This window comes from Anoplopoma fimbria, chromosome 8 (genome assembly GCF_027596085.1).
Source record: "Anoplopoma fimbria isolate UVic2021 breed Golden Eagle Sablefish chromosome 8, Afim_UVic_2022, whole genome shotgun sequence".
Taxonomy (NCBI): Eukaryota; Metazoa; Chordata; class Actinopteri; order Perciformes; family Anoplopomatidae; genus Anoplopoma; species Anoplopoma fimbria.
Genome location: NC_072456.1, coordinates 5,027,101 through 5,042,430, shown reverse-complemented (window position 1 = coordinate 5,042,430; position 15,330 = coordinate 5,027,101). Strand labels below are relative to the sequence as shown.

General features: G+C 40.7%; 2 protein-coding genes across 3 annotated transcripts; both read right to left on the bottom strand.

Annotated features, from left to right (window-relative positions):
• Nucleotides 1-111: 111 nt before the first annotated feature.
• On the bottom strand, nt 112-2,365 carry atpsckmt (fATP synthase c subunit lysine N-methyltransferase). Of its 2 annotated transcripts, XM_054602644.1 has the most exons (5): nt 2,151-2,365; nt 1,813-2,063; nt 1,184-1,321; nt 961-1,011; nt 112-865 (listed from the first exon to the last, which is right to left on the bottom strand). In XM_054602644.1, the coding sequence occupies exons 1-5, from the start codon at nt 2,170-2,172 to the stop codon at nt 644-646; spliced, it is 684 nt and encodes a 227-aa protein (XP_054458619.1). In that variant the 5' UTR covers nt 2,173-2,365; the 3' UTR covers nt 112-643. The 2 variants fall into 2 exon arrangements, with proteins under 2 accessions (XP_054458619.1, XP_054458618.1); XM_054602643.1 differs by having other exon boundaries at nt 1,813-2,365.
• A 1,071-nt stretch (nt 2,366-3,436) lies between these two features.
• On the bottom strand, nt 3,437-14,910 carry LOC129094643 (neuropilin and tolloid-like protein 1). Its single transcript, XM_054602899.1, has 10 exons — nt 14,842-14,910; nt 14,561-14,626; nt 13,807-13,941; nt 13,458-13,706; nt 8,269-8,310; nt 7,916-8,043; nt 6,375-6,603; nt 5,360-5,473; nt 5,125-5,269; nt 3,437-3,965 (listed from the first exon to the last, which is right to left on the bottom strand). Exons 1-10 carry the CDS (start codon nt 14,867-14,869, stop codon nt 3,437-3,439), a joined length of 1,665 nt encoding a protein of 554 aa, XP_054458874.1. The 5' UTR covers nt 14,870-14,910.
• Between the last annotated feature and the right edge of the window lie 420 nt (nt 14,911-15,330).

Sequence of the window (15,330 nt, the reverse complement as noted above, 5' to 3'; positions counted from 1 at the left end):
CAATCAAACTTTATTTATAAATTCACAAACCTTAATAAATAGGACACACTGCAGGACATGTTTGGGTGGACATACAAATAATGGTTGGCAATCCTTTGTCAGACAGACCTGCTACATTTGCCAGCCATTTGGCAACACCTATTTTCTTTCTGGATATAATAAACTTTTCAACTTTTTTATAAATAATCATCTTAAGCAATCTTTCATGGCAAGCACCACTTCTTTCTATTTTCTCAAGTCATTAAAGTTACCATTTGTGTTCCCTTTAATCCCTGGTCTGGTTTTGAGCAACACACATGTACCAAACATGGAAATGCCTGGCTGATCATTCACATGCTTTAGGCGTGAGTATGCAGGAATGCAGACATGATAGGGCTGATTACCCTGTGATGACTGGAGTGTAATCACTCATCAAGGCCAGTTTCAATCAGTTTCTTATCACAATTTGGTTCAATCTCACACCTGAACATTGATGTGTGAGGATTTAACACTTTTTAGCACATTTTTTAAACAGTCTTCCCCAGCCATTTCAGTTCCACCCTAGTGTAGAAAATGCATGGGTTTAAAAAAAAAAAAAAAGGAAAACACCACAAGAGTTCCAACGTGTGATGGCAGATTAGCAAAAAGATGTTGATGTTGCCATTTATGTATGTGAATCTTGTTTGTCCTCATGTCCCGGAGTCTCCTTCCTTGTCATTCCATGCTGCAGGTGTGATTTAAATGTCTTGGCGTCGTACACCCAAACAGTGTCTATGCCCTCCCCGGCGGTATGTTCAGGGACCCAAGAAGGGAAGGGAAAGCGGCAAGCCACCACCTTGGCTGTATTCGGCAACTCCCTTGCCAGCTTTAGCTCAAGCTGGTCCATCTGCAGATATGGACAGCAAGAATCAGGATATCAAGAGTAATACTTTTGGATTCTGAAAACTTACTTGGCAAGATTAAAAAATAAAAATAACTCACCATTTGAGGGACTCCAAATATGACAACATTGGAGTACTGAGCAAAACTGACCTAGCAAAAGAATCAGGAAATATTCAGAAAGACATAACGAAAAAAAGTATGTTTAATATCACCTGATGCCTGTAACAATAAAACAACTTCAACTGCTATGATGAAGTAAATGCATCCCCCCCCAATATTTGGTCACCAATGCTATTTAATATGTTAATCCGGTAACTCTGACCTTCCATAAATCTGAGATGTGGAAGGAGGTGGATCGGTGGACTCCCTCTCTCAGGGCCTTGTAGCGAGAATACCACACCAGCCAGGGGTTCAGCTCAAAGCCTGACGCTTGAAACCCATGCTTGGCCGCTGCAATCACCTGCAAGAGGAAGAAGGACGAAGGATTTCAATGGATCAGCAACAAAGTATAAACAATGAACAGTCTGCTGCAGTAGCAGCAGTTGGATTTAGAACAAGTCTGGTATTTATTTTTTTAGAGTTTTTGTCTGTTGTGTTTCTGCAGTACAACTCATACATAACATTTCAGTGAGACTATTCAGTGATGTACCTTCCTGTTGAAGTCCTATGAGAATTCAACCTACTCTCCTACATCTTTAATATAAATAAACAATGGTGTTGGGGATATGCACATTATACTGACTAAATCTCAATTTGCCTGTAGAAACGTTATGTCACATCTATGATTTACACCTTATTCTACTCTACAGTAAATATTTCTGGGACATTTAGTCAGCATATGGAGCACGTCACCAACATCATCGTTTCCTCCCATGGTAGTAGTGCTTATCTTGGTGTTAGGGTAAGATACATGTTTTTTGCCTCCACTGGGGAAAACAACACAGTACTTACTATCCTTCCATCTCCACTGCCAATGTCCACCAGGGTCCCTGATCTGGCTCGCAGCACCCCGAAGACATTCTCCACCTGAGCCGTGGTCGCCGGGACAAACGGGAGGCAGACTTTTCTGAGGGCAGGGGCGATAAACGGAGCAGCCACCGCGTACAGGGCGACCAGCGACCCTCCCAGCATGCCCGTGACTATGAGACCTGCGCGACTTCTGCTCTTTTTCTCCTTGACGTCGCCCTTTAATTGTCCTGCCGCTGTCGAGTCCAGAAAAAGCCCTTCTTGTGACATTTTGTTATCTAACGGGAAAAGTTACACGTTATAAATACGTAACGTTAGCTTACTGTAACTGAACTTGAACTGCATGGACAGTACTATAGGTACACCTGGGAGTCACCTATAGTTTAGCTAAACAAGCTAGCAACCCAATTTAAATTTCATGAATAAAATCTGTATTATTCAATCCACACTTGCAAAGTGCAAAGTCAAAATTGCAAAATAAAAGAGTATAAACTAAATATTTAGCCACTGAAAACGCAATCGTCCTGTTATTCATGCATTCTAATCTGTGCAACCCTCTTTCTCATCCGACGGGAAGACAAAGATAAGCGAACGAAGGTTCCTCTCTGCCTTCGATCCGGTACCGTAAATGCAAATCATTTAAAACGAGGAAGCAGCCTACAAATAAATATACGCAACCATTAAATGACAATGCCATGCTGCCATGCAGATTAAAGGAAGAAGAGAATGTTTAATGAATAAATTAAAAGAGAGACAGCCATAATATCAACAAAATAAATCATCCAGACAAAAAGGGGACTAATCAAATTAGAAACGCATAATTAAACATCACCCAAACAAACAAAAAACGATTAAATAATATATCCATTTACACAGCAACATAAAATATCAGTTATAAGTCAAGTGTATCATAGTTACAAAACAGTATGTTGCATTTTTCTGTTTGTGCTGACTTCACTGGTAAGCCTATGACTAATAGTCCTATGTTTCCGTCATATGCTCTCCTTGATAATATCCGTCTTTTTCTATTTGATTCTGGACCTGTGCTCAACACTACAACACCTTGTTTGAGGAAAAGGAATGGCCTTAGAGCAGTGACATTGTTCTTGCTTTGGTGATGCAATGATGTCCAAACATAAGAGAAAACACTACCACACATCATTCATAGAATAATCTTAAATAGAATTAAGGGACACAAAAGGAGCTGTGATGCATTAGAATGTGTGGGAATTCAATTTATCTCAGCGTTTGTGGATATAAATCCTCCTTTGATCCATTCCTGTCAAATCCTGGCTGTTTATTTTCCTGACACTCCCATACCAAAGCAAAGTAATATTCTAAACGTACAACAGTTGCTCCTAAACTAATTGGTGGAGGGCTATTTGATTATAAATACTAGCGTGTGTTTCTTAAGCTCCTGGCCACACTATTTGTGTTGAATACAATATAAAACTTCTATTGTAGTTGAGACCAAGAACAACTAACAAGAGCTGTAAAAATCAGCATGAATTCCTATAAATTAAACTGAAATGTATTTAAAAAAATGTCAGGGTTATTACATCACCAGATAAAGATCAAGGTGATCTATATCTGTATTTGTCGCCTTGCATTAGAAGTCGTTAGACAGTGTGCGGTGGACAGCGTGGTCCAGCCCTGACGGGCCTCTGTGGATCTGGTGGTGGTGGTGCATGTGGTGCTGGCTGGTGGTGGGACCATCATCCACCATCAAATCCTCCTCCTCCTCCGCCCTGTACCCCTCCGCCCCGTCCTGAGAGTAGCTATGCTTCATCACCAGGATGCTCCGTCGTCCCGTCGGCGTGGTGTGGTGGGAGAGGCGCGGTGAATGCTGGCTGACCATTGACGGGGGCGGCGGCGGCCCGAGACCCCCCCCGTCGGCCGCAATGGTGGCGTCCCTCATGCTCAGGTTGCTGCGGCTGCCGTGGACGCTGCCCTGAAAGGAGCCGCAGTGGTGGTCGCGGATGCACTTGGAGGAGGAGCGGCGGAGCTTGTGGAACTTCTCGTAGTCCTCGGCCATGGCGCCATCAGTCAGGTCGCCGGACGGGGCGCGGCGCAGAGTGCAGAGCTCGTAGTGGGGGGGCTCAAAACCAGGGTGGAGCAGGGCAGGGTCAAAGTCATCTCTTTGGAGAAGAGACACACACACACACACAACAACAAAATAAGATGCACAAATAGTTCATCTTCAGGAAACGCAACCAACTCTGATTATAGGTGTCCAGACACGAACAAAATATAAAAAATATAGTTTGCTCCTACAGGCCTGTGATTTGTGTACTCATGCATTTTCCGAACTGCATTAAACAAAATAAAAAAATAAAAATCCAGTTCAGCAGCATCTCATGGAATCCAGTCATACATCTGCTTGTTGAAATAACAGACTAACAAGTTTTGTAAAATACATTTTTTATGACTCAATTCCACTGAATTCTTTACACAACAAGAACTAAATGAATTGGCCCTTTAGTTTCTGTTGCATTTACCCAAATAGGAACTGGTTACAGTGGCACATGAAGATTGAGGTCAAGCTTTTGTCTGCAAGTAATCAAAGAGGTTTTTATACATTTTTAAAGCTGCATTATTGTTGTTGTTTTTTGCTAATTGGGGACAGTGGAAAAAGTTAAAATACAACATTGACATAAACGTGACCTAAATTTGTTCGCAAAGTTGCCTTAACAATATGATGAAGGTCTAGGAACTAAAGCGAACTACAGAGGGGATTGCTGCTACAAACGAGTAGTGATACTAAAATGTACAACTACTCTGTTAAAAGTAAGAGACTTTCATTCAAATTTACCTTAAAAAGTATAGAAATATTAGCATCAAAATATGCTTCAAGTAAAAGTACTCATTACGCAGAATGGCTCAGAATAATATACATTATATTATTGTATTATTATTATTGATGCATTAGTGTGTTTATCTTTATATACTGTTGTGTTGCTCAAGCAAATATAAAACATTATAACTTTTTTACTTTTACATTTCTTTAATAATCTGATTCTGCGAAGTAATTGTAAATTAAAATAAATGCAGTGGAGTAAGAAAATATACATTTCCCGCTGATGGTGGAGTAGAAGTGTAAAGTAGCATAAAATGGAAATAGGCAAGTTGATTATACATTTAATGCTTGACTAAATGTATTTGGTTATTTTCCACCACTGGCCATTGTCTCTGTAAAAATATGGATTAGTGCAGCATGTTTTTCCCCCTATCTTCTTTTTGAGTTAGCAATAAACATGGAATTTTGTATGGAGATTGACTGTAAGCATGAAATCTCACCTGCGGATGATGTATTTCTTGCGTGGCTGTTTGACCTGGATGATGACAGAGATGACGAGCAGGATGACTACCAGGCTACAGGTTACTCCAATGATAGTGATGTTGGTGTTGTCCAGCGTGTCCAGGATACTGGCTTTCCTCTTCTCTAGTTAGGGAGATAACGCAGAGAGGAATGACTTACGTGTTCAGCCGCAGCCGACGTATGGCTGCTTTATCGGCCTTTGTGTCAGGGTACCTTTGCAGTGATTCTCGTCCCACGGGTAAACACAGTTCTGGATGCCGTTGCAGACCAAAGTCTGGTTGATGCACATGTTGCTATGGCAAAAGAAAGTTTCTGCTTCACACGGAGCTGAAAGAGAAAAGGAAAGAGTCAAGCATCTGTAAACAGTAGAATGAACTTTAGGTATTTTTAAGATGCACAGACCTGTATTTCAGCAGATTTTCACATGATTAAGAATTAAATCCTTTGTTGCGATTTTTGTTATCCATGTGCTTATGTTTTTGTGTGTATTTTAGGAGCAATGTTCATTTCGGAGTTGATGGACCGTCTGACAAATGGGCTCTCAGTCCAATGGCAAAAATTTTGCACTATTGGTGTTTCGGAAATGTAAGGCGATCAGAAATAAAGGTCAGTATATGGCCTGGAGATCGCCTAGCAGCTGGGATACAATGAAGATGGTTATGTAGCTGACATGCACATGCTAACGTTAGATGTTGGTCACAGAACGGGGCTAGCCACAGTAGCTAATGTTAGCTTCTTAACATTCTGGATATGTTTTGTTTGTGTTGAGTGGACACAGCACCATTTATGGGTAAACTAATTGGGCCTCATTGGTGAACTGGAACCGGTGTGCGTAGTTGCAGATTTTCTGTATTCCGCAACCACATTTCAGCATCGCACTAACAAGAAACAGCTTATTTTCACCATCATCTTCTGAGGGAAGTATTAAATAATGGCTTTTTGAAGGCTAAATGCTCTGTTATGTCCACCAGCTAGTCGCAAATTTTGTCTGTTCATGATTTGGGCCGGTCAGGTAACATACTTGCGGTTCGTCTAAGTTTTCTTGCTGAGGCATGGTTGATGACCGCGGAGTTGGCAGGCTGTTAAACCCAACAATTAACTACAACAACCCTTTTTACAATGCAATAAGCCATTAGCTATATAATTTCATTGTTGGGACTTCTTCTCTTACATATGTATGGTGCGCGCCTGTAAAAGAGAGCTTACAGATAAATGGAGTTTCACTCACGCTCATTGAAAGTTGTGAAGAGGATCCTGAATTTGCTCTTCCTGCTCCCCTCGTCTGCCCACAGTCTCACCACGCCCACAGAGGACGCCAGCATGACATCGTTGGCCACCGTGGAGCAGAACTTATTCTTCAGGTGCTCAACCGAGCTGCTGCCGTCGTAGATGGCAACGAAGTTCCGCTTGCACTCATTTGAGTTGTGCATCTCATACTCAAGAAAGCGCATGTAGATCTGTGGGTAAAAGGCAGAAGGCTTTTTAATGAGTATTCCACTTTTTTTTTTATAACAGCCAATTGATCCTTTGCTAAGCCCCGCCCCCCTGCTGCTACAGCTATCAAGCTGTGAGAGCTACCATTGAGCCCACACTGTAATAATAATAATTATAATAATTAAGCCTTTATTAGTCCCACAATGGGGAAATTATTTCTCTGCATTTAACCCATCCCGGAGGAGCAGTGGGCTGCAATGAAGCGCCCGGGGAGCAACTTGGGGTTAGGTGTCTTGCTCAAGGACACCTCGGCATGTTGCCGGTAGAGGGGTTTGAACCACCAACCGTGTGGTTACGGGACAAGCGCTCTACCTCATGTGCCACAGCCGCCCCACTAACTAACTGCACTCCCTGATTACATATTATCAAATTAAAAAAGGGGGTTTCCCAAAGAAGCAGACAGAAGGATCTACAATATGCATTTGAAGGATATACCCAGGATGTCAAACTGATCCATCAGCAAAAACAAATAAAAAAAACATATAGATAGAAGCTAAAGCTAAGGATCACAGTGAAAAGGGAACCACCACATCACCTGGTGTTTGAGACAGAAGACAATGAAATTAAAGAACAACATTGTTCCTGTAAAGCCGAGTAGGTCTTCATTCACTGTTACAATCATTAATAGGCTAAAGCAGCATGTGTAGACATTTAGTATACCTTCAATAGCTAGCGTAGCATAGACCTGCTAACAGTAGTTAATGCTATCAAACGCTTCTAATGTTAACTTCACAGGTTTTGGCATAGAAAAGTAGCGTTTGAGAAACATATAAGACATCTTCCTGCCAGGATCAATGTTTGACTAACTTGACTAACTTGAAATCCACTATACCAGCTTGAAAATAAAGAAAATGTTAAACCATTAATAAGAGTTTGTGGAGCATGATACTTGTCTGTCTCATGGGCTTTATGGCTTATGCTCATATGTTAGCATGTCAGCAACATTTGATCAGAAGGTCAAAAAAAAATGTTGGTACATAAAATAAGATACGGGTAATGCGTGGGAAATACTAATGGACTCACGAGATGCAAAATTCCCCCTATAATTGAGGAATAGAATAGTTTTTCTTGTGAGAAGGACAAAATGGCATTTAATCATTGGTTTGAGATCTTTAAAAATGATGTGTTGGAAGTGCTTTTGGTCCAACCTCCGATCCAACCACTGCAGTTCAAATTCACAGTTACGTGTAGACCAAAACTGACAAACATTTACATGTAACACCACCACCCCCACTACCACATAACAACACCAACAACAGTTTGACATATACAGACCCTCGCTCTTGGTGGAGCCTTGATGTACCACCTGCAGTCCACAGCCTCAGTCGGCAGCGCCCGGACCTCCCCGGCTATCTGGGTAGATTCCACAAAGCCTTCCGGACCACTCAGCTCAAACTCACAAACTGTCGATAACAATATTTTTGTGTTTATCAATGGGAAATTGTAAAAGATGGTTAGCTCAATAATATCCCTTCAGCAAAAATGAGGACTGAGTCACATATAATAAATGTAGGTCAACATATGTATGAAGAAATATTGTACTGTTATCACAGTTGGCAATATCTACATTTAACCTGCAGCAGGTCTAATAGGATATTATGACATAATAACATAAATGAAATACTCACATGGCAGAGCTGGCAGTTCTCCAACCCCGTTGAACTCCGGATCTAAATGCAACAATATTTTCCCAAACAATAAATCTATGGAACATTTACTCAATTCCTTCAACATGAAAAATGAAACCATTTCAAACCCACATATATTGAACATAAAATGCTTGGTGAGTACAACATTTTATTTACAACTGCTAATTTCTATATAAATGTGAACCTTCGCTGAAGTATTCGAAATGCGTCATTCAATATTCACCGCAAGACATTTAGTCTAAGAATAGAGAAAAGAAATCCAGTGCCCTAAATACCAGAGAATAAAAATGATAATATTAAAAACATATTGCAAAACAAAATCCCAGCTGGCCAAAGTTTACATAATCTATGTACCAGCGTATTCCCTCTGCCCTCATTTAAACTCCCCCGATGCCCTTAATCAAAAAAGAAAAAGAAAAACACACACTTAGCATGAGACAGGGAAGAGAAATTGTGCTCTAAACCTTTGTGCTGATGAATCTACTTGCTAGGTGGATTACAAATCCTGATATACTGGCTTAGTTCGGGACAGATTAAGCCCTTCCAGCAGTGCCAACCTGGTGAAATTCTTTTTCTTCTTTTTTTTTCTTCTTAATTCTCCTGAAAATGTTTAGTTTGACATTGGATGAGGGGAAACTTCAATGCTTTAATACCAAATAATACACCCCTATATATTTGACACCAAATAAAATAGAGGAAATAAATGTGCTTTAAAGGACAGCATGGAGTGGAGAGTGAATTTACTTTAAAATCCATAATTATCCATTATCCATTATCCATTTTAATTTTATTTATTTTTTATAATTTGTAATGCAACACATTGGTCAGTTACTCTGGTGTAAGAAGAGCAGGGGATGGACTCAAATCGACAAGGATTTATTAATCCTCTCATGTTTCTTACCCCTGCTTCTGCTTCAGGCTTGTCCAGCTTATTCACAATCATTCCTACCTATAAGTGTGTGAGCGCAACAATGCCACTCCTGCAGGCTTTATAGCCTGTAAGATATAGTATACTTTATGTAAATCCCTTCTTAATATATTAATATCATTCAGCTTGAAGAAGGTGTGTGGTACAAATGCATACTTTTGACTATTGGATGTTTAATTTTCCAGAAGGTGCAAACAACAACAAATTTACAAACATACTGACTAGATTATATATTAAGGTTCTGCAAATGACTTGCACACACAGAAGTGAGCATAATCTGGAGGAAACATGCAATAACAATAGAGTCTCCGCTGGTGGCTAACTAGCCAACATTAGACATTAAAAGCATTGAGCTGTAATTTGCAGAGACACCAAAGACCCCAACACATTTACTTTTCATATTAAGAATCAGTCACAAAACCTGAATAATGTAGTGTGCATGGACCCTTTCAAACTACTGCAGTTTATAAAAATATGTGTAAGCAAGTGGGTGAATTAATTTTGTCCTTCCACCAGCGATGAGTGGAATTAGACAGGAGATTAGTATTTAGCTCTGGAGACTCATTACATTTGATGTAAAGAGACGAAAGCAGCCACTCCTGATCTGCCAATAGTGAAAAGAGGCTTATTAAAGGGATAGTTCATTTTGTTTGTAGGTGTAACATTTTTTATATATTTGTTGAAATTTATTTACAGAAATCAAAATATCAAATGTTCTAATAAAAAAAAAAGAGAAAAAAAATCCAGTATCTGTGGCTGTCACAGGACTGTATTAAGCGCACCCAATGATTTGATACGGCCCAAATCAAATAATTGGATAGGCTACCTGCCAATCTACCTACGTTCATAATCATCCTTTTAGAGAGTGGCTTTGGAGGTAGGCTGTCAGTGTTGCAGATTTCGCGACTTTGTCGCTAGGTTTAGCTTTGCCAACTCTTTTACTACCAATATCGTAAATTTATCGTAAAAAGAGCTGGGGTTTTTTCCAAGAATTTCCCTTAAAATTTGAATGCTTAAGTATGCTTAGTAAATTGTAAACAATTGAAGGTAAGATGCCTTTGGTGAAATAATAAAAAATGGTGTCTGATATTTGCAGAAAAATAAGCTCTAAAGCCACCACAGCAGATCAATGATAGAAGCGTCCTTTAATGTACAACATGCACAGGCAAACAACATTAGCCCCCCCACCACCCCGAGGAACTTAAAATCTAGGGAGCGTGGGACGGACTCACAGGACTGCAGTCTAAAACTGGAGCATCCCTTGTGGAATAAAATGATAATATACCTACATGTTTAGAAGACAGAAAGAAAGAAACACAGTGGGATGGCTGGATGGATGCAGATTAATCTTTGCCCCCCGTCAGTGTAGGTGCCCTATAAAATCTGCTGCTAATGAAGCCTCTGCCTTGGACTCCCTTAAGCTGCTACTGCGGCTCAGCGCTGACAAGCTGTATTCCCCTGAAGACAAGCTTTCATTAACTTGTGTGTGTTTGTGTGTGTAAGTGTGTGTGTGTGTGTGTGTGTGTGTGTGTGTGTGTGTGTGTGTGTGTGTACGTGCGTGCTTTCTCATAAATTCTCCTACTCTTCCTTCGTCAGCTGCAGCTGGTGTGCCTGCACTACAAATGGAAATGAGAGTACATTTCCAGAAGCGAGCCACCAGACCAATATCTAAGTTGCAATATGTAACTTTTTTTGACATCACATGTAAATGTGTGTCGACGTGTGTTTTAATTGGAATACGTGATCCGGCCAAAAGGGTGGGCAAAAACAGAAATGGAGGAAGTGTGTAAAAGAGGTGTAGCCGCCAACAATGTGAAACTCACTGCATGGTGGAGGATTGGGAGAGAGTGCCAAGGAAGGGAGTTGAATGGCTTAGAGCCGTAGTAATACTCTAAACATGAACCCTGCCAGACAGACAGAGCGCCAGCTGGTACGATACAAGATTAACAATATAGCAGAAATGCAAAATTACATTAAGAAATAGCGGAATTTCCAATTGTTTTTGCCACACTCTCAAAAGGAACTAAACTAGGGAGACTGTTCTCCCAACAAAAAATCTGTTGTTTGAGAAAGTGCCCCGAAAACGACATATGTTTATGTGACATAAGCGCGACAGAGTCCACATAAGATGGGGAGGTCGGGACGGATGGATGAGTTGACAAAACATCTGTCAAAGCCCCCTTTTTAAAGCATGACAACAGTCGTCACCCACCTTTACCAAGTGATTACTATAGTACTCATAAATACTCTATGATTTGATTTCACACAGAATTATCCACAATTTCAACACTTGGGAAAAAGTTCAGGAAATTTGGAAATAAACTTGGTTCCAGAGTTTTTTCTGCGATTCAAAATAAAAATAATATAAAATAAAAAATGTAATTCTTTATTGTTTATTATCTAAAACGATTAATTAAAGGAGACATATTATGAAAACTCAGTGCTTATTGGGTATCAAGAGAGCCTACCAACCCACAAACTGTGAAAGTAAGTCATTTCTTTTGTGTGCTGCCTCCATCAATGTTATTCGACAAGCCAATCAGATTTATCTCTTCTTCTTATGTCACATGTAGGCTCAGTAGGATGACTATATCATCACCTACCTGAGGGTCTCCAGATACACCTTGAGAACTTGTTTTGCAAAGGTGCACCATAGTTTTCTAGCAAACCAATCAGAGCAGACTGGGCTTTTTCAGGAGGGGGGCTTAAAGAGACAGACGGAGGGTGATTAGAGGTATATTCAGTAGACAGTTTGAGAAAAATAATGTGTTCTGTCAACATTAAAGAATGCAAATATGTTCTAGTAGAAACCAAAAATACAAGTATGAACCTGAAAACGAGCATGATATGTTCCCTTTAAGTGACAATGAAAGGGTAAGGTCAGATTATCTGTAACCATTGGAATTTTTATGTAAATATTGTCAAATGAGCACAGACTGTAACTGGATTACAGGTTATGATTTTGAAAAATACTTTTCAGATTACTAAATAAATTAGATTATGTGACCAGAGAACATTTTGGTTATACTATTTTCCTTTCTCCTGCTTGAATTACAACCACTCTGGCTAGGGTTAGAGGTCACAACAAACCTTTAGTAGTTGGTAGTAGAACTTGTTTGGTTCAGAAGAACAAGAAAGTATGCTTTATTAATCGTGCAAGGGCAAATTCAATTATTCACAGGTCCAAATTCCCACATGCACAGAAAGGACTTATCTATATGCATGCATTAAGGGATGTGAGTTTAAAGTTAAAGGAGAACTTCTTTATGTTTTTGGCCACTTATTTGGGTAAATGTCTTCGCATACAGTTATCTATAAACATTTGGCAGACACAGAGCAACACAAGCTTTCATTTTTTGTGTCCATCGGAAAAATGTTGATTCAATATTGTCTCGCCTTCCAGCTCCGTTTTGGTCTCCACCAGCTACTGAGGGACAATAGCTGTTTCTTTAGCTGCTTAATGCACCACTTTCTATACTATCTAGTCTCTTACTTTGCCTGTCTGCCGTTAATAGCTGGGCAGTTAGTGTGCTGTGGATTTCCATCCATCCATCCATTTTCCGTAACCTGCTTATCCAGTTAAGGGTCGCAGGGGTGCTGGAGCCGATCTCAGCTGTCAATGGGCGAAGGCAGGGTACACCCTGGACAGGTCGCCAGTCTGTCGCAGGGCAGACATATAGAGACAAACAACCATTCACACTCACATCCACACCTACGGGCAATTTAGAGTCTTCAATGCACCTAAGCTGCATGTCTTTGGACTGTGGGAGGAAGCCGGAGAACCCGGAGAGAACCCACGCTGACACAGGGAGAACATGCAAACTCCACACAGAAGGCTGTCTAGCCCGGGAATTGAACCCGGGCCCCTCTTGCTGTGAGGCGACAGTGCTAACCACTACACCACCGTGCAGCCTGTGCTGTGGATTTATCAGAGCCAAAACTGAAAAGTTGCGGCCGTAAAAACCAAAACAATGAGCGGAAAGATGCTAAAACACTAAAGCTCATCACTACAAGAAAACCCTTTTATATTTAACATATGGGATCCATTGTTAATTTAATATATATATCAATGACACCACTGCAATGAATCAGCACAGCTGCCTACACCGAGGTCTCCGACAAATAAGAGCATGTTTGTCCGGCAAACTTTGCCACAATGCCATGCAACATCACCTGGCAACACTCTGTATTTACCAGATATTTACCTGTTAGATTCATCATTCATTCGTCCATCACTCACCTTGCGTGAAGTTATACCGGGCAGAGAAACCGATGGCCTCCAGTTCACCATCAGCCACAAACTTGATGTACAGGTACCTCCCACTGGAGCGGACGTACGCCGGGCTTTCCTGCCCGCAGAAGCGACCGATGATGGGAGAGAAACCAAATGGCCCATCACGGACCTCGATGTGGTCAAACTTACACTCCCAGGACGGCTCGATGGAATACTTGTCATCGAAGAACAAGTCGATGCACTGTCGTGGAGAGGCTGCAGCGGGGGGAGAGAGGTCGAGGACAAGTTAGATTAAAATCATAAGGAGGAAGAAAGTGAGAAAGAGGCCATAAATCAATGAGTGAGAAAGGCTCACCTTCTATGATGTAGACACATTCCCTCTCAGGAGGGTATTTCTCAGGGTAGTTGGGTGAGGTGAAATACCCCCCCTCAGCCTCCTTTATCCAGGTCCCACACTGCCCTGCTGGTGTCACACCCGAGTTGTTCTTCACTGGAAACACAGGACGACAGGCAGATGAAAGTGTCTTACACACCACCAGCTGTACAGCTCTTTGTATTCATCACTTCTTCTTTATAACAGTCCCAGAATGCAATAGCGGATGTGGATTGGTTGTTTTATACTTTTACTGTATACAGTTCAAATAAGTGGGTTTTTATCAAACTGCTGTTCTTGTTAGCATCCCAAAGCTAAGTTAGCTACCTGTTTTTATATTGTGGGAGACCATACACATACGAAAGAGGCACAATCCACTCTGGTTATCAATCTGAACTAGGTGATAAAACATTTCTGTTAGTGGATTCATTCTGATACGTCCATCTAACGCTATAGACCATAAAGTTGGGGTTTGATCTGATTTCAAATGTGTCTTCACAATATCGCTCTTTGTGAGACACTATTTACTCACACTCATTACACTCACCCCCCCCCCCATCAGTTATTTGTCTAGTGTACAGAAAAAGGGAAAATAGTAACATAAAACTTATCGTAATTTCGCAGAGTTAAGGTGTCTGACCAATTCAACTGTGTTCAATAAACAAATGACAATAACCAAAGTCTTAGCATGGTAAATATGGAAGAAATAACAGTTCTTTAGGATGTGATGATGTACCTTGAGCTTTTATTTTGGTGGCTGACACACCTGACAGCTCAGGTGAGATGAGGCTTGCTGCTAAAGCTGAGAGAAAGAGAAGAGATTGAAAATTAAGATTTTTATTTTTTTTATATGTCAGAAATCTGCTTTAACTACCCTTCCAAGAAACACAAAGTCTTAAAACTACAGACCAGTGGTAATTCACCAAAAACACAACAAAGAATATTTACACCATAAAAACAAGATTAAAAACCAATGGCTTATAAGTATTTTTTTCACTTATTTCTTTCCGAACTTACCGATGGGCAGCAGAAGTTTGTGCACCATTTCTGTTCCCTGAGGATGAGGAGCTCAGTCCCAAATATTTCCATTAAATAGTCGTTGATCAAACGTCCCTTTTCTTGGAGGAAAGTGTCCTTCAGTTCTTCATAAAATGCGCCACATGTCCCTCCCTCTCTCTCCCTCTTCCTGTCTCCCCGGGAGCTCAAAGGATTACTCTTCCGTCCGCCACAAACCTTCGCATTTTTTGCTCCACCTTTAGGCTGCATTAATCCTCTCCCAAGATATACGGTCATCTACAACGCTGCACCCACCGAGGCAACTGACAACTGCCCTGTGTGTGTGTGCGCGCATGCGTGTGTGTGTGTGTGTGCGCATCATTCAGTGCATTGGTCAAGTTCACCCTCCAGGGACTTATATATTATATATTATATCTAAATCCCTGGAGGAGACTTATATACAATGATTGTTTTTATTTGACCTAAATCAAGAATGCATTTCAATCCAGT